Source organism: Clarias gariepinus, chromosome 5, assembly GCF_024256425.1.
Source record: "Clarias gariepinus isolate MV-2021 ecotype Netherlands chromosome 5, CGAR_prim_01v2, whole genome shotgun sequence".
Lineage (NCBI taxonomy): Eukaryota > Metazoa > Chordata > Actinopteri > Siluriformes > Clariidae > Clarias > Clarias gariepinus.
Genome location: NC_071104.1, coordinates 13,684,880 through 13,707,112, shown reverse-complemented (window position 1 = coordinate 13,707,112; position 22,233 = coordinate 13,684,880). Strand labels below are relative to the sequence as shown.

At 36.3% G+C, this 22,233-nt stretch overlaps 2 protein-coding genes across 5 annotated transcripts in view; both read left to right on the top strand.

Moving 5' to 3' along the window:
* The window catches only part of LOC128524330 (MORC family CW-type zinc finger protein 3-like), a 111,714-nt gene extending 106,263 nt beyond the window's left edge, over positions 1-5,451 (top strand). For all 3 annotated transcript variants that reach the window (XM_053496860.1, XM_053496859.1, XM_053496861.1), the window contains exons 13-18: positions 1,680-1,725; positions 2,787-2,865; positions 2,945-3,011; positions 3,091-3,424; positions 4,181-4,458; positions 4,627-5,451. In XM_053496860.1, coding sequence (XP_053352835.1) covers positions 1,680-1,725; positions 2,787-2,865; positions 2,945-3,011; positions 3,091-3,424; positions 4,181-4,458; positions 4,627-4,810 — 988 coding nt within the window. In that variant the 3' untranslated portion in view covers positions 4,811-5,451. The remainder of the gene's footprint in view (positions 1-1,679; positions 1,726-2,786; positions 2,866-2,944; positions 3,012-3,090; positions 3,425-4,180; positions 4,459-4,626) is intronic.
* Positions 5,452-8,308: 2,857 nt separating this feature from the next.
* On the top strand, positions 8,309-20,614 carry chaf1b (chromatin assembly factor 1, subunit B). Of its 2 annotated transcripts, XM_053496666.1 has the most exons (15): positions 8,370-8,422; positions 9,324-9,667; positions 9,997-10,129; positions 10,673-10,805; positions 11,296-11,416; positions 11,531-11,634; positions 11,740-11,836; positions 11,966-12,050; positions 12,635-12,728; positions 12,821-12,890; positions 13,063-13,154; positions 13,251-13,410; positions 14,057-14,575; positions 19,568-19,656; positions 19,816-20,614. In XM_053496666.1, the coding sequence occupies exons 3-15, from the start codon at positions 10,004-10,006 to the stop codon at positions 19,977-19,979; spliced, it is 1,854 nt and encodes a 617-aa protein (XP_053352641.1). In that variant the 5' UTR covers positions 8,370-8,422; positions 9,324-9,667; positions 9,997-10,003; the 3' UTR covers positions 19,980-20,614. The 2 variants fall into 2 exon arrangements, with proteins under 2 accessions (XP_053352642.1, XP_053352641.1); XM_053496667.1 differs by lacking the exon at positions 9,324-9,667 and having other exon boundaries at positions 8,309-8,422.
* Positions 20,615-22,233: the final 1,619 nt, after the last annotated feature.

Here is a 22,233-nt window from a genome sequence, read left to right as displayed (position 1 = left end):
TGACTTCTCAACGTTGTTTTCTTTTCGCGATATCTTCTCATGATGTTTGCTTTGATATTTCCGGTTTTCATATTGAAAGATCTTTTTGGTTTATCTCAACATGATTGAATCTAGTACATGTTGTTGAATTTCATGCAAATACAACATAATTTATTTATGTTCATCTTGGAAACATGAAATTGGTATGCACAAAACACATATTACATTTTAGTACATGTAACAGGTAGTCATGTTCCTTTTTTACAGTGATACTCCGCTACATTCGTTACTTTTCTAACCATTTATTCTACACATGCAGCCGGTGGATCTACCACCTGACTGTTTCAACAATCAGACGCAGCAACAATAATCACATGACTCCCTTTAACCAATCAGTTCAGGCGGCATAGTGGGGAAAAAAAATCTTCAAATTCATTCTACCTGTGAATCCGTCCTCCATACGCTCACTCCTTTCTCCTGTACAGTGTCCAAGGAAATCCCTGAGCTGAGCTGGCCTTCTATATCAGCTTGTCCAGTCTCTTCCTGTCTACAGTACAGATGCTACTGCACCGGAAGACCACTCTATAGATGATGGCTAAGGCCACCACAAAGTCAAAAAAGGTTGTTAGTAGTGCTCCCTGAACTTCAAAAGACCACAGTATCTTTGGCAGAAAGTGTCTGCTCTGTCCTTTGCTATAAATTGCATCACCCAGTTATATAAGAGTTTAAACACCCAGTTATATAAGAGTCCACTCTCTCAATGTCCTTTCCCTGAATGTTCACTAGTGATAGAGAATTGTTTTAAGGCTGCGGAAGTCCACCACCAGTTCTTAGGTCTTCCCCGCATTTATCTGGATGCAGTTTTAGTGGCACCAGTCCACAAAATTCTGAATCAGTCCTCTGTATCCCTGTCACCATTCTCTGAGTCATCAGAGAAATTCTGCAGTTCACAGGTTGCTGAGCTGAATATGAAGTCTGCAGTGTAGATGGTGAAGAGGAACGGAGCCAGGTCTGTTCCCTGCAGGGCTCCTGTATTGCAGACAACCATGTCAGACTCAAAGTCACAAGTCCTCACATACTGTGGTCAGTTTGTGAAATAATCCAGTATTCAGGTAGATAGATGATTGTCCACTCCCATGTACTCCAGCTTATTCCTCAGAAGTGCAAGTTGGATGGTGTTAAAAGAAATAGAGAGGTCAAAAAACATGACTCACTGTTCTACTCGCCTTTTCCAGGTGTGAAATCAATTAGCTAACAAATACAAATAGGCTTTTATAAAGCTGATAGACTGATAATTTATATGCTCAGTTACACCAATCCACTATTACATAAACACCACTATCAGGTAAAATAAATAACATTGATCACCAACTATACAGAAGAAACTGTTAACAGACACTACAGCACACCCCCAGAGGTCTTGTGGACTCATGCCTTAAGGGACCAGAACTGCCCAGGTGGCACAAGTGTAACCCAAACCCTAGGTGTTTTTAATGTTAATGCTACGGCTGATCAGTGTATGTCCTAGCAAAAAAGTAAACAGCAGAATGTTTTATACTGTAGATTTTCCAAAGTTGCCACTTTTTGTGTTCAGTATTGTTCTACAAAAGAAAATAGCACCAATAAAGAAAAACCCTTGGATGAGTATATGTGTCTACGCTTTTGACTTGTGCTAATTTTGTGTATGTATTTTGAAACAGTGAGAAATATCAGAAAATGCAAGAGGAGAAGAAGAATAGTGAACAGGTAATGTCATCCAGCTCTGACATAAATTCTTCTTCTCACACAGGAACTGGTAAAGATCATGGTTTTAGCATGGTTTATCATGATGGACATCAGTAGTGCTCAGTATTAAAAAAGTGCATTTTATTGAAAAGTATTTAAAACATACTATCTTCAGACAGTGTGTGAGTTCATTGGTTTTGTATGAATGGATTGGGTTTATCTAAAATTATTATATGATTATTCAACTTATCTCAGAACATGAATGATCTTAAAATAAAGATACTGTAAGCACCTTATTTTTCTATTCCATTTATTAACTTTTGTGCATCTTATTTTTATGCAGATTTTACTGTTCTCTTAAGCTTTATAGCATCTGGGAGACACTCTTCCTTTGACAACTTACAGTACATTTTTTATTGTGACATTGGGGTTTGAACTTCTAATCAGTAGCCAAACACCTTAACCACTGAGCTACATTACACCTGCCCCACATGCTGCTTTAGGAAGTTAACCCTCTGGGTTTTTTTTTTTTTTTTTTTTTTAGTCAGCTTTGGTTATTTAGTTAATTGCAGAGGACCTCAGTTATAATTATGCAAGATCCACTATTGAGTACAGTGCAGGGTCTTGTGCATCAGTTCAGATACAGCATCAGTAATTTGATGTAAAAATGATGTAAAAACTACAGCTCTTCCATCGCAGGGCACTATGCATGCACATATTTACATCAATAGGGAAATTAGAGTCACTAAGCCCTCGATCAGTGTGTGGGAGGAAAATGAGGAAACATTTGACAACCTGGAGAAAACCCATGAAGACAAGGAGAGAAGAGACAGCGTCTCAGTTCCCTGAACTCAGAATCGAACTAAAACCCAGAGCTAACACCCTGTTCCACCAGACAAATAAAGATTACCATTTTCTGAAGTTGTGCATTATATTAGTTTTAGCTAGACCCAGAAATAAATGCACACAAACCTTTTGTAAAACGGTCATGATTGGTAGATCTCATATTGCTTGATTAATTACATATTCATAGTTTTCAATCTTTCCATATCCTTATTCTACATGTTTTTTTTTTCTCTTAGCAAAGCCCTTCTAGCCCTAATTCATCCTGCCAAACATCATCCTGCCCTGACATAAATGCCTCTTCTCACACAGGAACTGGTAAAGATCCATTTTATCTTTGTGCATCACACTGCATTCATTGTTTAGAATATTGTTGTAACTTGTGTTTCAACTTTAGGCACTGAACCTCCTGATAACATTTCTATTGACAATCAGAACACTTCTCTTCCTTCTACTCCAACAAGGTACTCCCTCTATTATGCACCTTCAAAATAACATGACATCGACATTGCCCTGAATAATGTAGTATCTTTTTTATTTTAGGATGAAGAGAGTCCTGGACCAAAATCAAGAGAGCCCAGCTAAAAAGAAAGCTAAAGGAAAGAATGTTGGTACTGCACCAGACAGTTCATTAATAACCAGAGCCTTTACTGAGGCTTATTTTGCTTCATCCGTGGGTCTGACTGATAGTGGTAATGGAGCACAAATTAAGGAATTTGAAATATCACAAATGGAGGACGGAGATAATGATATCGAGAAGAGCACAGCAAAGAAGGAACAGAGCAATGAATTCACAAGCACCAGTACTGAAGATGAGCAAACGTACAAAGATCAGTACCTGAAGGCCATGGAGGAGATAAAGCAGCTCCGAAATGAGGTGAGAGGTCAAGAAAAAAATAACAAAAATAGGAAAATGTAAAGGTGAATGCATCAACAATTGTAGGCCATTTTTCAAGCACAAGCACTCCTAGATTTAATCTTACCATCCCTATGAAAATGATAACAATAATGCATCATTATTTTCTAAAATCATTTTAGCACTCTACTGTTCTAGAGTTCAGTCTGCTTATATACTGTACAACCAACAAATACAGGTTCAGCTAATGGTTTAATGTCCAGTATTGTTAACAGTGTGACATTACTCTCCAAGAGAGAGAGAGAGAGAGAGAGAGAGAGAGAGATGAGGACAGCAAAAACTGAGAAAGAGAGCAAGAAAAACCAGGTGTTAAGACCACATAGTTATTGGCCTAATACGCGGCATTTTTTATTTTCTTAATAGTTCAATTAATTTTCCAAAAAGTTAATAAAATAAATTGTGGTCACAGAATTCATGTTACTTAACAGTAATACTAGTGGTGTTAATTAAAATATATTTTAGAATATATTAAATAAAATAACATTAATAATACAAGACAAATTTAAATAAACACCAAGGTATTAATTGCAAGACACTATACATCTTACTTTCTTATTAGGGATTGCAACCCCCTAAAGGTCTAATCTTAAATTTTATAAATAAGAAAGGGAAAATAAAACTTAAATAAATAAAAAATTGCTAGTGATGTCATGTAAGCAGTCATTATTGGTAATTATTATTGTTGCAATTCTTATCTTGTGCTCTCTTCACACACAGGTGGGCAGTCTAAAAGATGAGAAGTGCACATTGTTGACCTGCTGTGATACCCTGCAGAAAGATTTAGAGGAGATCAAGAAAGAAATTGAAAAGGTTAAATTAAGTGTAGAAGATCAAGAGGTCCAGACAGATTTTCCATTTCCCCATGTAGAAAGTACGGCAACTTCAGCAGACGTTTCTACCTTCGAGAGAGGAAGTGACTCACTGCAGCATGGGACACAGGACAATGTGATAGAACAGGAGATAGAACAAGAAAACAGTACGATAAATATATTCAGGTAAGAAAGTCTAGAAATATGCAGGACAGTACAATACCAATAAAATCTGTATTATTTATCTGTATAATGATATATTGTTCAAAATTAACTGTATTATTTGATGTTTGAGACAGAAGCCATAGCCCTGACCTGTAACACACTAACTTAAGCAGTTTCTCTTCTTTTTAGACTCAGATTAAGAGAACTCAGACAAAATGTGGCCCGTCTCCTGGTCACCTTCATCCCTGCACTGGACCCGCAGCAGGTTAATTATGATTGCGAAGTCATTGATGAGATTCTCATTCAGTTTATAGAAGAGAAAGAGAGGCAGCTTCATAAAAACAATGGTGATCAAATAAGCACAATCTCTTAAAGCACATCAGCTTTAATTTAAGCAGTCAAAATATTTAAACGCGCAACCCAGTGGGAACAAATGTTCTCTGTTTATTGTCTAAACAGAGCAACACTATATATTTTTTATTGTTATTGGTAATATTACTTCTTACATTATGTACTATGTATACTGTTTCATTATCATACTTTTTTTTTCAGCTTTGGTACTTTGAGGTTTTGTGGTTAATGTATTTACCACAAATAGGTCACATGGCAATAAAGATTTAGATTTAATAAATATTTTAATAAAATAAACTTTTTTTTTGCCAGTATGTAATAATATTGTGTACTAAAATTATCTATTGCAGTGGTTGTTTTTTAAATGTTGATTATTAGATCCTTCTTATCTGTTTTTTCTCTTTGTTTTTTCTTTTACAAGATTGTATACTGCAATCATCTTATTTTTTTAATAAACTTTGCTATAAATGTATAAAAATATTATACACATGCATCTTTTGAGAAATTACCCTACCAAAAAAAATGTATATAAGGATAGCATGCTTTGGTGGAATAACCTTAGTATAAAATTATAGTAATTTACATATAATTACCATTTAAAATGAGTCAGCTTTTGTTTAAACAGCATTGTTTTCAAATAGTTTGCATATTTATAGAAGTTAATCTCAATGCCCTGCCTGAAAAACATTAACTGATTAAAATTAGTTTAAGCGTCCTTGTTTTTACTACAGTATTACAATAAATGCGGATTGTATTAGCTTATTACTTTATTCTCCCGCGAGCCTTTTTGGCACGTTTATGACTAGGGACAAACCATTTTGTACGGCGCGTTAAAATGAACTTATATGTCATTTGCCGGGATTTTTTTTTATGGATCACAACATGAATATTGATTAAAAAAAATTACCTGATTTAAAATATATAACATTCGTACTGTAACTTCTGTGTTTCAACAAATACTTGTTTTTGCGACACCCCTATATCTGGAGAAATTTGGTTTCTTTTCTTTCGCCGGATGCGTAGGTTGCCAGATCCACTTCAAGTGTTTAGTACTTTACTAAATAGTACATGTGAAATTTAAGTGTACACTCATAAGCGTACCACGCCATCTGTTGAATTTTAAAAAGAAAAAAAATAATAAATAAATCTACGTGTTATTGTAAAGTGCGCGCAATGAAGGTGTGAGATCGCGTTTATTAAGTAGATTTCAATTGCACAATCAAACGCGTAATAACAGCGCCATCTATTGAAATTTTTGATTAACTAAATATTTTTTCAAGGTCTTTTTTCTTATTTCAAAGTATCATATCTTCTCATCTCTTGGGTCGCTTGCGATGTAAAAAAAAAATAGTAAAAAAAAAAACCATATATTACCTCAAGTTCAGCCAAATACATCTGAGAAAACTGTTAAAATTCGTTTAGTAGTTTTTACGTGATGTGTGCACACAAAATCAGACAAACAGACACACACACATATGTATATATATACACGCTATAAAATATATGCACTATTATATACACTATATAATATAATTTACACTTTTATTATATGTAATGAGAACTACATATGCACTACATATTTATATTTTTATCTATGGACCACTGCACAAATCACATTAATAAGAAACTTTACGAAGTCACTTTTTATGCATATTTGCACACCCCAGCCATTTCTAAAATTCTAAATTTCAGTTTTTGACAAATTTCTATTTCTATTTCTATTTTCTTTTCTATATTTCTATATTTGTAATATTGATATTTAGTTTTTATATTAATGTTTTGTTCTTATTTGTAAAGTATATTTTACTTTGTACAGTACATTCCACTAGTTCATCTTATTTTTTAACATATTTATTTTATTACAGTATATTTTACTTTGTACAGCATATTCTACTAGTTTATTTTATTTCTAACATTTTATTCATATTTATTTCTTATGTATAAGCTTTTATTATTTTTTAGGGTCACTGGCAGTCGTATAAGCATTTCAGTTCATATCGTACTGTGTATGACTGTTTATGTGACAAATAAAATTTTAATTTGATTTGATGAATTTGATTTGAGAAGATCATTACAGATTATATAGATGTTTGCACAGTAAGTACTGCATAGGGGAAATACTAAAACAGTGTTTTCAGGTGACTTGACCTAAGATAAAAACTAAATAAATAAAACCAATTGAAGAAGTGCAGCCGGTGTATATAACTGGACCTGTAGTTTGTAAACATAAAAACAAGTGAATGAGGTCACATGCGATGTAAACATGTAAACAAAGACTTTTGCATGGAGCTATGATGAATTAAAATTTTAGAGTAAACTGAAAGTGAAAATTGGCACACACATATAAAAGCAAATATAAAATAAAAATAGGGTAAATATATGGGCTTGCAGGGCTAAGCATAGCATAAGCAAATTTAATATTTTTACATTCAGCTGGTAGAAATAGTATATTTTATTTTTAGAACGCTAAATTGTGTTCTACAGTGTGAACACATGAACATCACAAAAAAAGTGGCGTTTGAATAACCTATTTTGAAAGTGCATCCTCTTTGGAGTTATGATAAGTCTTACATTTTCTCCTCAGTTTTAGACTTTCTACCCAAATTTTGTAGCATGGCTCTGGTCATCTGTACACACAAGAGCACTAGTAAGGTGGGGCACTGATTTTGAACATTGAGACCCGGGATGTACTTGGATTTCTAGTTCATCCCAATGGTGTTCAGTTGGATTGAGGTCATTGATCTTTGGAGATCATTAGAGTTCTGCTGTACCAACTCTGCCAAACATGGAATGGAAGCATGGAATTTAGGGGGGGTAGGACCTGGATCCTATCGCAGGAGACTTCGTGCATTAGGCAGGATACACACAGGATGGGATGCCAGTCCTTTGCGGGGAACACTGAATTTAAACAATACTTATAACTCATTCATCACAGGCTATTTGGAAACACTAATTAGCCCAATCTGCATGTCTTGGGAATGTGGGAGGAAACCAGAGAACCCAGAAAAAACCCACCAAGCACAGGGAGAACATGCAAACACCACACACATAGACCCGAGGCAAGAATCGAACCGTGACCCGTTTGGATAAGATAAGATAAGATCAGATCAGATAAGATAAGATAAGATAAGATAAGATAAACCTATATTAGTCCCACATGTGGGAAATTTGTTTTTGCCACGGCAGCAAGTGGACAGTACAAAGTTAAAAATTAAGAAACAACAGAATAAAGTAAAATAAACTAAAAATAAAAATAGTGGAAAAAAAATAAAATAAAAAATACTAACAGTATAAATATATACTATACAATCTGGCTTTAAAATATGGACATATGTGTATTAAAAAATATTAACAAAAATAATAGTGTTTTTAAGGCCTGGGTGTCAGCTCATATGAATATGACTGGGATAATGTGATACGAATACAATCTTTCCTTTTTAGTATTATAGGTTCCCCTTAAGTGCCTGGTTAAAGAAGCGTGTTTTTATGTGCGCGATCTGGCATCCCGGGGAAGGCGGAAGTAGAATTGTAAAGTATAAACCTGCGCGGGAAAAGTAGTGTTTTGGTGAAAGTCAGTCTGAAGAAAGCGGGAGACTTGTACACGGACCTCAGTATCCCTCTATTAACCTGTTTGGTAAATTGTTTTATTTGTGTTTTTATATTAGTAGTGAAGGCTTGTCCCGGGTTTATTTATATTCATATCAGAGCACGGTTTGAGGAGGTTTATTGTAGTGATGTTCACTAAAGCACAGGCTTCATGCTAAACCCCGGCCTGCTAGTCAGCTTTTATATTAAAGCACACAACACAAGGACGGATTTCACTGCAGCATGTCTCTACTGCATGCTGTCCCAAACCTGTTTTAATTTATACGGAGTCTTACATTTGTAATTTGCACCTTCTCAACATTACAGCTGTCTTATCCCTGTTTATATTGGTCATCTTAAGTGTTTATTTGTTCATTTCAAAGGTTGGATGTTTGAGTTTTGTTGTTGCTTAATTGATCTTTGTTTATTTGTATTATTTAATTTGTTGCTATTAAACAATCAACGCTAGTTACTTAATCACATATTGTCGAATATTGACCGAGTTACTGATTGACACTTGTATTCAGGTTATTATAGTGTGCTTTATATTAAATATGTGTTCAAGCTTATCTAATTAACCGTAATGATTATGGTCTGCCATTATTAATCATTTATTTATAACTTATCCTACGTGTATGTGCACTGTGATCAGCTTTTTTCAGCTAATATATACTCAGTCGCTAGGTGGCGTCACGGGCTGATTTGCTGCTGTACAATAAAATCGTGTCACGTGATGTAGGCGGATATTGTAAAGACATTTGGTATAGAATAGGTTTTTTTCAGAACAGAAAATTATAACTTATTTTGGATGAAAATATTTAGATAAAGATTACCATTTTTGCTATTATTACTTGTACACTAGTAATAGGGAAGGGGGTTAAAAGAGAGAAGGATGAAGTGTCAAGGTTTGACAGATGATGTCATCATGTTCTTTTGTCTGCTCCTGTTAGGGGTCTTCCACAGCTTCCCTCGTCACTCCACCCTCCTGCATGTCCTCCTTCCTCTTCTCCTCCTCCTCTGCAGCTCCATCTCTAACATTCTCCTCCTGATGATATAACCCTCATCCCTTCTCTGCACATTTCCAACTTTGTTCCCTGCACTGTCTTTCTAATATACTGATTCCTAATTCTGTCCATTCTCATCACTCCCAGAGCAAATCGCAGCATCTTCACTTCTGCCACCTCCAGCACTGCTTCCGGTCTTTTTGTCAGTGGCTACGTCTCCAAACCGTACAACATTGCTGGTCTCATTACCATCCTGTGAACTTACCCTTTAAGTTGTTATAACTGAAGAGGTGTGTGAAGTGTCCAGAAATGCATACTGAAGTATTAAGCAATAAATAAATATGTTGTGACACAGCTACTTATTTTTGTATTTTTTGTAGTCTTTTATTATTATTTTTTATTTATTATTTGCAGCAACGTTTTGGCATATAGTACATTTTTGTCACTGCTGACTCACAGAAACGCAATATTGCGGTAATGTGAATGATCTAAAATTCCATCAAAACGGAAAGTTTTATTTCTTCGACATAAAAAAGTGCTTTACAGCTATTTCAGTATGACACCATTGTTTGTCTTTTTCCATCATAAATTTTTAGTCTCCTTATGTCTTGTTTGTTAGGACCAGGATGAAGGTGGTAACGTGTGAAATTGCCTGGCACAACAAGGAGCCAGTATACAGTCTGGATTTTCAACAGAATGCTGATGGCAAAATTCATCGCCTGGCCACAGCTGGAGTGGACACCACAGTGCGCGTGAGTGAACTTTCTTACATGCTGGACTCAAATAAATGTCACAGAATCTTAAGTGGAATTATCAGATTGATTGGCAGTTTATTGAATTTATAGCGCCACAGAAGCTGTTTTTGCACAAGAACACATTTGTGCCATGTCCAACACCCTCTTATGTTCATCACAGCAGCCCCCCCCATGAAAATGAGGTTTTCCCATGAAATTCCATACGATACAATAATACAATATTAAAACTATTTTTTGCATGTTATTTGTCCATAACATAAATTGCTCATTTACTTAAATTAATATTAATACAAAGCCAATTAATGACTTTGCCTCTGTCATTTTGGTAATAAGTGCACTTTTTGATAAGGTAGAATTAATAGGTTAAACTAACAACTTATAAAACCCATCCAGTCTTTTGTCTGGTATACACTGGTGTTAACATGAAGTTTGAATTTTTATAAACATTGTATTGCATGCAAATACACAAGGTGTCTTAAAATTTGTAAATAGATGAAATGGGGGTTTTCTTCAGCATCTCCTTTTTCTCTAATGCTGTAGATGTGGCGTGTAGACATGGGGCCTGATGGAAAAGCTGTAGTGGAATTTTTGTCAAATTTAGCAAGACATACAAAAGCAGTGAATGTGGTTCGCTTTTGTCCAACTGCTGAGCTGCTGGCATCTGGAGGAGACGGTAAGTGTCACTCAGGAATTTTTTCTTCTTCCACCTAGCACCTTTCTAGGATAGTACAGTAAAACGAATAATCCAGTCTCGCTTTTGTGTTAAACCATTGGATGTTTATTAATTCTGCTCTTTGAACTCAACAAACCAAAAAAAAAAAAAAAAAACTAACACACAAAAAAGCAAATAACATAGATATGCAGTATCGCCTTTTTTCCCAAAACATAAGTGATTAGGCAATTACTTTTTAATAATCCCTAATAAATTGGCTTTGGAGAATTTCATATATCTAAAACTGTCCAAAGATCAAACTGATGGATGAGAGTAATTATTTGGATAATAAAAAATTAATAATGAATAGCACTGATGACCAATTGTCCAGTATCAGCATGTGGTGAGAGTACATCATAAGAAATCTTTGAGAAATGGCGTTCATCGATTATAAAAAAAAAATTGTCCTTTGGTGTAGTAATGTTTTGTGTATACATATTTATATATTCAGATGCAGCCATTTTATTATGGAAGATTAACGATAATAAAGAGGTCGAGCAAGCCCCAACTTTCCAGGAGGAGGAGGATGCTCTGCTGAACAAGGAAAGCTGGAATGTCGTCAAGACCCTCAGGTAATTTCTCTCTCTTGTTTACAGATCATTTTTTGTGTACTTTTATTTCTCTACATCTGAGTACATCTACTCCCTCCACCGCCCCCACTGTTAAAGTAATCCTGTGTGTTTCAGGGGGCACATTGAGGATGTATATGACTTGTCATGGACAAGCGATGGGAATTTCTTGGTTTCTGGCTCTGTGGACAACACTGCCATCATGTGGGATATACAGAAGGGTAATGTGCACTCTATGGCTACATGCTTGTCTTCAGCTGGTCTTTATGTACACTTTAATTATGCAGTACTATTGTGCTTACTTGTGTATTGTTTGTTTTATGCAGGTCAGAAGATATGCATCTTTAATGACCACAAGAGCTATGTGCAGGGTGTATCCTGGGATCCACTGGGTCAATATATTAGCACACTTAGCTGTGATAGGTAATGTTTGTGTGTGCATGGTTTAAAAGCATTAACACAGATTTATTGCCTAATTATAGGTGTTTATTTTTATTTTAGTTAATGATGATGATGATGATATTATGTTTAATGAAAGTGCATTTCTTGCAGAGTTATGCGTGTATACAGCACGCACACAAAGAAAAAGGCCTACAGTGTGAGTAAAATGACATCAGGCTCTGCTGGAGAGGGAGAGGTAAGTGAGACTGATTATGCTAAACATCTTCTATCCTTGTTCAAGCCCTTATCTTTGCCTCTTTGTGCTTTTGTTAAGGAAGTGTAGAATTCGGCGTAGTACCTGTACCCAGTGCTCACCTCCAGTATAGGCTTGCTTTTTCTAAAAGTTTATAATTAAGGAATTTTGCCAGTTCTTTAAACTTCTGGTCTATCAAGCTTCTCCTGTTCGAGGCAGCTGAAAACACTGGTCCAAAACCACTACAGAGGAATTAGTTTTATTTCTGTCAGCAGTTTTTGCTTTTGCTTGAGAGGCGCTTACTGTGTATTCTGAACTTTACCTACTGTAGTTTATATCAAATTTGCAAGCTTTGTATAATTTCAGCTTGCAACCACACTGCATGGTGTTCAACCTTATTAAGAATTTTTTTTTTATGCAGTTGTATTAAATTGGTGTGGAAGTACCAGTAACAGTTATTTGCAAATATTTGTTTAATTATAATCAAAATGTTTTTAATATAAATTCATTTCTTACATTAGCTCATTATGAGAGTATGGACTTTAGTTGCAAGAACATATCTGACTGCAAGCTCATGCATTCCACAGGTTAAGAACTTCAGGATGTTTCACGATGACAGCATGCGATCCTTCTTCAGACGCCTCACCTTTACACCCGACGGCTCCTTCCTCCTGGCGCCCGGTATGCATGTTGTATTGTTTTACTGATGAACCTCCTTATATTAATTCCAAAAGTGGGGTTGTGCTATGATGGAGTTTTGTGTGTTTTCTTAGCTGGTTGTGTGGAGACAGGAGAGAACGTCACAAACACCACTTATGTCTTCTCCAGAAAGAGCTTCAAAAGGTAGTGTAGTCATATCATTAATTGCTTTATTACTTTTATTGTACCATTTTATTATTCCATGTTAGTTGGTATATTGCTGACTGGTTTAATATTTTGCTGCTGTACAACTTTTTTTTTTTTTTTTTTTTTAATTCTGTACTAAACCCTCTGCATTTTTTATTTTTTTTACCAGACCAATAGCTCATCTTCCCTGTCCTGGTAAAGCAACTCTTGCTGTGCGGTGCTGCCCTGTGTTCTTTGAGCTCAGAGCCAAGAAGCTTGAAGGTGAGTCCTCCTCCCCTACAACTGCTAGATCGTATTGATTATTCCTTAGTTGTTAGCTGAATTTAATAATGTCTTTGTCTTCTGGCTTTCTGTCAGATGGATCAGTGCAGCCGCTGTCCAACGCCTTTCAGCTGCCGTATCGCTTGGTGTTTGCTGTGGCTTCTGAAGATTCCATCTTTTTTTACGACACTCAGCAGACCGTGCCATTTGGTTATGTGTCCAATATCCACTACCACACCCTTAGTGATCTCAGCTGGTAAGATCCAAGCACATTTGAAAGCATCATTTTATTTGAAATAACAAGCAAGTAGGTTTTAGCAAAACATGTATGTATAATTATTTATGGATGTCTGCAGCATGTTATGCTATGTCTGTTGTATTTCTTCCTAAATGTTATCACTTCTCTATTTAAAAAAAAAAAAAAAAAAAAAAAGAAGGTTTGAATCATCTGTGGAATACAGAATTATGTACTGGATGTTTTAAAATATTATTAGTGCATTTATCACGGCATAATGCTAATAATGTTGTTAACTGACATTAAATGTGATTTACCAGGTTTCTTGATTGTTGAGATGTTCATTTTGGTGTTTCATAATGCTGTTGGCTTTTAACATAATGTATACAAATGCTGCTAATTTTATTTCATGACTGGCTGGTGGGAATTAGCACTGGCTTTAATTATAGCACTAGGGTGTCAGACGTAAAGCCAGATAAAGCTTCTCTCATTCTCGCACACACATGCATAGCCCTGACAGCATTCCTACGTAAATATCTAATTAAATCAAACTAGCTAACATAAAGATTATAACATGTGTTCAAATATGAAGTCATGTCTCACATCTATGCCTGCGATTCAGTCACTGACATATTTGATTAAAAGGTTTCATGTGCTATGCCACCAGGTCTCGTGACGGGTCATTCCTGGCTGTCTCGTCCACGGATGGATACTGCTCTTTTGTGTCCTTTGATGAGCTGGAGCTTGGGACGCCTTTAAAAGAGCGACCGCAGCTGGACATCATCACCCCGCTCACTGCCAGTGAGAAAAAGGGCAAAAGAACATCAGGTAGCGGACGGACAGCTTCACCCGTGCCCCGCACCAATCCTTCACCCGTCACACAGGAGAAAGAAACATCAGCTACCCCTGAAGAGAAACGAACACCGCAAGGCCTGAAGACTAAATCACAGCCTAGGCGCATTACCCTCAACACACTGGAGGGATGGAGCAAGCCCAGTACCCCAAAATCTCCTGCCACACCCACTGCCCCTCCCTCCAGCAGTCAGAGCACCCCCAAATCTGCGCCGTCCACTCCTCTGGCCAATCGGGGACCGCTTACTCCCAAAACTACCCAAAGTACCTCCAGCACCCCACTTGCTCCCATCAGCGCCAGAAACTCCACAACGCCTAAAGGACCCACCCCTAGGTAAGAAGTCTTATGATGTCTCTTTAAATGTAATTTTCTTCAAGTTAATTAAATAGTAATATTTAATAATTTATTTACAGAGCTCTTATTTATTTAAGTAATAACACAAGTACAGCCCTTTTTTTGTTTGTTTGCAGCTACTTGTGTGCAAGAGATTGGTTTCAGTTTTGTTTTTAAAGTTCTGAATTGCTGTTACTTTTGGCACCCTGCAGACGGCGTCCCTGCAGGGTTCTCAGTATCCTGTAGGGCTGCAACTAATGACTATTTTAATAATCGATTAGTTGGTCGATTATTACAACCCCCCCTCAAAAAAGCTATATATATATGTGTATATGTCTGTATAATATTGTTTAAAAATGCACTGACATTCAGTTGTTAAGATATAAACATCTAAAATAATTTAATTTTGTATATAAAAATGATATATGCATAAGTAAAACCACAGTAAATTACGTTGGAAAACAGAGTTGCTAGTTAGCAAGTTAACTTTTGTAGTGGACTGTAAAAATGCATAAAGCTAATAGTCAAAAATATACTGTTATTTGCATTCGCTAAAAACCACAACAATCACTAAATGTAATATTCTACTGTTTATTCGCACCATGTAATTTAAGCTAATTTAAAGTAGCGCCATTTAACTGATCACTATTGCTCATGAGGTGATTGCGAATCTGATGCTAGCAAGTAGATAGCGCGACTGTCCCGAAGTTAGTAAACAGTTTAAACAAAAGCATTTAAACTATACAACTTTTACACGATGAAGAGATACAGTTTTTACTAACCCTGCAGATGTTTAGCCATCCATAACACCAACATGTTTTACTGTGGTACTGCCATGCCATGCCATGAAAGCTCAGTCTTGCATCGCTTGCAGGTTACCGTCTTCTTAGAGGCGTTTAATGTAAATTGCTCCCATACCTTGGAGGATTTGGGGCGCATGCTTTTTCCTGCAGGCGCTTCTGTAACCTCCATTGCGTGAGCGGCTGTGTATCTGTGTGTATTTGTGCATCTTGTGGTCGCGCTCCTCAGTAACGTGAGCAGCCCATCAACGAATTTCATTATCAATAATTATCGATTTTATCGATTAGTTGTTGCAGCCTTAGTATCCTGTAGTCTATGCAGATACTGTGATCATTTTAGAATGGACAACAGACTTGTAAAGTCTTACCTCTCCCTAATTGCACACTGTGGCCAAAAATATGCAGACATCTGATTTATATTACTCATTGCAAAATCATGGGAATTAATATGGAGATTTTTCACTTGAGTCACAAACATTAATGAAGCCGGGCACTGATATCAAGTGAGATCTGGTTGTTCCATTTCATGCCGAAGGTGTTTAATGGGGCTGAGGTCCAACTTTGGCAAATCATGTTTTTTGCTCACTCTAGTCATTTGTAATAATTGCAGATGTTGTGGGTCAGCCATGTCTGTAAGTTGCGAAGTAAAAATCCCTCAATCCGCAAAATGACCTACCAAGGTCCAGTGATATTCATCCTATGCGAATCAGCATGTCTGTGATTTGTCCAGGGATTTATACATTTTCTCAAGTTTTTTTTTTAATGTTCGCCTTAATGTTCGCCTTATTGTCCGTGAACAATGGAGGCTGTGTTGGAGTGCTCTGAAAGTATTTTGGGTGCTGTATCATATCGCTATACACCATTCAACAATACAATGTGCGGGAACAGAAAGCTGAAAACTAACCCAAGATCGAATGCAAAAAAATGATGAGATGAAGATGGATGACATGTATAGTAGCATGCAGTAAGGAACACTCTTCTCTTTATATCATGCAGCTAGAAGTATAATGACAAGACATTTCCGAACCTTGACGACATATCCGGGAGAGAAGTCAGTAAATTCGAGTAAAATCGCAGGCTTTGCTTATATTTTCATGGCTAAATCATTATACATATGGCTTAGTCCAGATTGAGCTCACAAAAAAGTGACCACATTCTCGTTCATAAAGCACTAAGAGCATTTTTGAAGCTGCATTCACTAGGGATGCACCGAAATGAAATTCTTTGCCGAAGCTGAACAATAATGAAATGCTTGGCCGAAGGCCGAATACCGAACGCGGTATTTCGCTTTTTTTTCCATTTATTTTGCCAATTTATATTAATTATTTATTAAATAGTAAAAATTTGCTTTTTACTATTTTGTGTTGCTTTTCAGAAAAATAAATCAAATAACAAAAATACAATTTCAAAAGATTTAACACTAAACATTTTTTAACATTCCAGCAGATATTATACAAACAAAGCACAATATAACTTTAAAAAAAAAAAATATATATATATATATAAAGTTATATATATATATATATACTGTATATATGTGTGTATATATATATATATATATATATATATATATATATATATATATATATTTTTTTTTATTATTTTATTTATTTAATTTTTTTTTATTCGGCCATCTTTGAAGCCTCCCTTCTTAAATAGTCTATGTTAGGCCTATAACTGACTGCTAAAAGAATGTAACTCTGTATGTCTACAACAACAAATGTGCATTGAATAGTGCAAAAAATGTGGATTCGCTGCTGCTGTTTTTTGCCGCCGCCGTGTCTTTCTCGTAGTCTGCATGATGTTTGGGGTGTCTTGATTTTAATTAATAAATTAAACTTGAAGTGCTGTACGTTTTTGCAGATGCACCCCCTCTGGACAATTCAGCAGAACAGTGTCTGCAAATGGCCGTTTTTGCCTCTTTCTCTGACACTTTTAAGTGCTTTCACACTGCTGACATGTTTGCTGCATAAAGCGTGCGCCTCTCACTCCACGCGGGTTACTATTTGATCACGTCATTAAAAACGTCATTTTTCGGCAAAATTTATTCTGCCTTTTTACTTAAACTAATAATTTCGGTTGCCGAACATTCGGTGCATCCTTAGCATTCACTGAACTGTAGGTCAATTTCTTGTTTCTGCAGCAGCTGTGTGTATAAGAGGGTATGTTCTAATTGATTTTATATTATGGTTTATTTCCAAATGGGTTTTGTGAGTTTATAATTTAAAGTACAGTAATGTTAATTAAAATTGTAACTTGGTCAAAAATTTAGTTTAGACAAATTAGTGGCAATAAGCAAGCAATATGTTTGGTTTAAGCTGTCATTAATTTGTAGGAGTTAAATTTTTGTAAGATTCATTACCGAAAAAAGAAAATAACATTAAATATTACAGTAAATTAATTAAGTTTTATTTTTTTCAGCTCCTTGGTATGCTTACAAAGTGAGTCCTATCATAACATAACCAAACTTGTAGAAAATCAGTAGGATTTTTTTTTTCCAGTAGAACAGCCTTTTACCTATCCATCACCATCACCACAACCAGAAAAAAAACTTTACAGTAAATCATGCACCACTGTGTTTTACATCACTGCAGGATTCTGATCCTTGTGTAATCCCCCCCTAATAGATAAGTTTGACAAAGGAGAAAAAGCAGGAGAGGTGACTTCTTTTTTTTTAGTGAACTCAATATTACAAGTAGTAACATTTTAGAAATCTAATGAGCGAGGCATTGTCCTTCACGGTTCCTGCCCTACCTGTAAATGAGGTTTATATTTGCTTTCTTTTTGTTGTAAACTGAAGCGTTCAGTCCAGGAAAAATGAGCTCACTATGCTCCACTACAGAGTTTATGCACAACACTGGCTGTTCATAAATAAATAGGGTGTAAAAAAAATAAAAAGACATAATTAAATAGGCAGTCCTTTTATTACCAGATGGCTGCTAAATCTCCTGAACCACAAAATAAGTCTTTTTATTTCACCCCCTTTCTGTCGTTTTTAGCTAAATCCACACTCAAACCATATCTAAAGTTACACGAGGATCCCAGTTTTTATCACTGTCACCACACCTCTTACAGTAACGTTACACTTAGTAAACATCCATGTATAAGTTGGTCAAACGTTGCCAGCTACAATTCTAGTCACATGACTGTACACGGTAATATAGAAGGAGGGCGAATCTAGAGGACTTTTTTGAAAGATGTTTAATGTCACACGGGATTGAGGGATGAGAGTATTATGGCTATGGTCTGTTCCTTTTGCAGTCGAAGACCTGATAACTTTAAGTCTATTCGACACACATTCGAGCTTCATTAAGTTTGTTGTTTTCTCAGTCTGCTGTCTTTGTGTACATTGCGTCGTGCATGGATTAAATTTTTCCAAGGATGATATTGAGTCACACCTTTGATCCACCTGGACATTTTAACACCTGACATGTGACACAGACTGTAGTCAAGCCTCCCAAAATGCCATCTCTGAAGAAGTGTGCTGCATGCTTACTGGCTCATAGACACTGATCAGATTTATTCTGTAGGTATCACAATTCTGTACTGAATTTAAGAAGCATAGCTTGATACCAGATCGTTTTGAAGCAAGTCCATCTATGCCATCAAAATTTGTTACCCATCGCTAGCCACATCATGACTGGAGAATAGTTTAGGCATCGGGTATTACAATTGTGATGGTCTGTAATTAAAACCGCTGATTTCGCAATGTGCAGGTGTCCATGTAATTGAGGAAGACATTATACACTGTTCCCCTTTTTGAGGTCCTGCAGTGTTAAAAGATACTTCCACATTATTTAACTCTCTGCTATGTGGATTTGTTCCATGCATTTTAGATGCATTCATTTTAAAATGTTTAAATTATGCCATCAAATCTATAAAAGGTTATAATCTGGCCGATAAGTTTCTATGTTCTGGTTTTCCTTCTGTATGTATTATTCGTCCCCATTCTCACTGCATTATTGCTAAACAAAGTGTAACAATCTCTACAAATTAATACCAAATATATACAATTATGTATAATGAGTAGTTGAAACATACTTGGACAAAATGTAGGCCTCCATTCACTATGGATCCTGTTTTACAGGTCTGTGCATAGTTCTGAAGAAGCAAGCTACAGTAAATGAAAGGTGTGTGCATTTATACTGAAATGACACTAACACTGGCCTCTTGCTCTTGTTTGCTCATGCAGGCGAATTTCTCTGACATCACTTACACCCAGAGCTCCAGCTTCCTTGCAGAACGTTGTAGCTCCATCCTCCACTGAGAAAGCCAAACATGGTGAGTCTCTTTCAAAATGGTTGCTATATGCAGTAACTCTTAGCTCAGATTTTTGTATTTGTATTTATTCTCTTTACAACACGTCATGCTATTGTTTGTTGTAAGTAGTATTTATTACAGAGCGTACAAGTAACAAACAGCTCCCATTTCACTTTTTAGAGAGACCGTCTCCTCCTAACGATCCAGTGTGCAAGCCTCCCGAATCCAAGCGACCTAAAACTGATGAAGCATCAGGTCTGAGTAGCAGCAGCAGCAGCAGCAGCAGCACTTCTCCAAGCAATGAGGCCTCAGTGGAGTCCATCAGCAAGCCCATGGATTCCTGACCAACAACTAAACTTTTTTTTAAATGTATCCAGGAATGTGTGTATCTGGACACAATTACTAAAAAAAAAAAAAAAACCTGAACCGAAACCTTTCAGTGTGTTTTGACCATAAGGGAACAGGATGCATGTTTTCTTTTTCATTTTGGCAAGCTTGTTGACTTGGATATTTATACTGTTAAGAGTTTTACATCATGTTTTACTTATAGTTGGAAATCACTTTCAAATTGTTGTCGTTCAGTTCACCGCTAAACTGTTTATTATTGATGTTAAGCGCTGATTTTTATAAGACTAGTTTAAAGAGGTGTATGTCAGATATGATTGTTTTCTGTGGCCTGGTTGTATTGTTTTGTTTGCAGCAACACCCGAAGCAGCTGCTTTGTCCATGAGAACATGCTGATTCATCTGTACAGAAAATGAAATGGGCACTAGAGTTGTGGTGGCAAACAAACCATAGACTGTGTGAAATGTGGAAGCCTCTGTTTCAGAATGGGGGTGTAGGTTGTTTGTGTCTGTGTGAGCTTTTGTTAAACCGAATTTCTAAAGAATGAAAGTGATGAGGCTACTTTCACCTATGAGACTGTATTTGGATTCAACTTTGTTGAATGAATTATTCATTAAATTACTTATCAATCTTCGTCCCTTTTCTTCTGTAATAGCCTTAGTATTTTTTCCCCAAATAGAAGTTGTTACTTATTGTTATAGGAACAGAATGAACAAGCTATTGTTACATAGATTACTTGACCTATTATTATCTGCCTTCCATTTTTAAACTTTATTTATCAGACTGAATGCAAATTCATGAGCTCTCACCAAGCACTTTATAACAAACAGTATACTAATCCTGACTAGGGCATCTGTTTGCTTTTAAAACTGCCTATATTCTTCATGACTTGAATTTCTCAAGTTGTTGGAAACATTCCTTTGAGATTCTGGTCTATGCTAGTAAGACTGGATTGTGTAGGTTTTCCACGTGCATTTTCAGGATGCATGTCCCCTAGGCTATACCATCCCGAAGGTCTTTTGTTGGATTCAGATCTGGTAACTGGGAAAGCCACTGGAAAACACTGAACTCATTGTCATGTTCATAAAACCAGGTTAAGGCAACACTTGCTTTGTGACATTGATCATTTTCATGTTGGGTATAGCCATTAAAACAGTAATCACAAAATAATGAACAGCAGTCTGAATTCGTGGACTGTGACTGTTCTATCCATTCTATTGCCTGATGTTTTTTTTATAAAGGAGAATAATTAATATACCAGTAATCTAGCACTTTTCCCCTCAAGTTGGGTGTGGCTATACACGTAACTCAACAGAGCCATTGAACGCAATAGTTCAGAGTGTGGAAGAAACGAATGAGTGACAGCTGTCAATAATAAAAAGCAGTGCCAATCGGGGATGTCTGTGAGCTCACGCAAGTGGAATGAGCGGATAGCACTGTCCCCCAAATGTGTTATGCCGTTCCTAACGGTGCGTGAGCGGGCAGTTCGAAAAAAGATGTGGTTTGGAGGAAACCTGTGATAGTCTTCGGCCCCTCCCGACTTAGAGGTAGGAGTAGCTTAATGTGGGAGCGCCCCCCCAAAAGAATTTATAATAATAATAATAAAAAGCAGTAATGTGAAGTGTCACTAGAGGACAAAACACAGGTCATTTCAGCAAACATATCTACAGCGGTCAGAAGTAAGGGCGTGTAAAATACCCAAACTGAAAGGTTATTATGACGGAGCAACCAAAGTCCCTTCATATTCATTTACAACCCAACAGCATGCAAATAAATATACTCCACATACATACAAGAAAATATATTTTTTAATGTTTTCTAATAGGGTTTAATGTTACTGAAAATTTAGATTTTTTTTGGAAATGCTATGCAAATTTTAAATTGCTTATTTTTATAGACATACACTCACCTAAAGGATTATTAGGAACACCATACTAATACGGTGTTTGACCCCCTTTCGCCTTCAGAACTGCCTTAATTCTACATGGCATTGATTTAACAAGGTGCTAAAAGCATTCTTTAGAAATGTTGGCCCATATTGATAGGATAGCATCTTGCAGTTGATGGAGATTTGTGGGATGCACATCCAGGGCATGAAGCTCCCGTTCCACCACATCCCAAAGATGCTCTATTGGGTTGAGATCTGGTGACTGTGGGGGCCATTTTAGTACAGTGAACTCATTGTCATGTTCAAGAAACCAATTTAAAATGATTCGAGCTTTGTGACATGGTGCATTATCCTGCGGAAGTAGC

Bases quoted from the DNA above. Each gene is read 5' to 3' on its own strand.
- chaf1b (XM_053496667.1), top strand. From the start codon at position 10,004: ATGAAGGTGGTAACGTGTGAAATTGCCTGGCACAACAAGGAGCCAGTA. The intron at 11,417-11,530 runs GTAATTTCTCTC...TGTGTGTTTCAG, and splicing joins AATGTCGTCAAGACCCTCAG to GGGGCACATTGAGGATGTAT. The intron at 19,657-19,815 runs GTGAGTCTCTTT...TTCACTTTTTAG, and splicing joins CACTGAGAAAGCCAAACATG to AGAGACCGTCTCCTCCTAAC.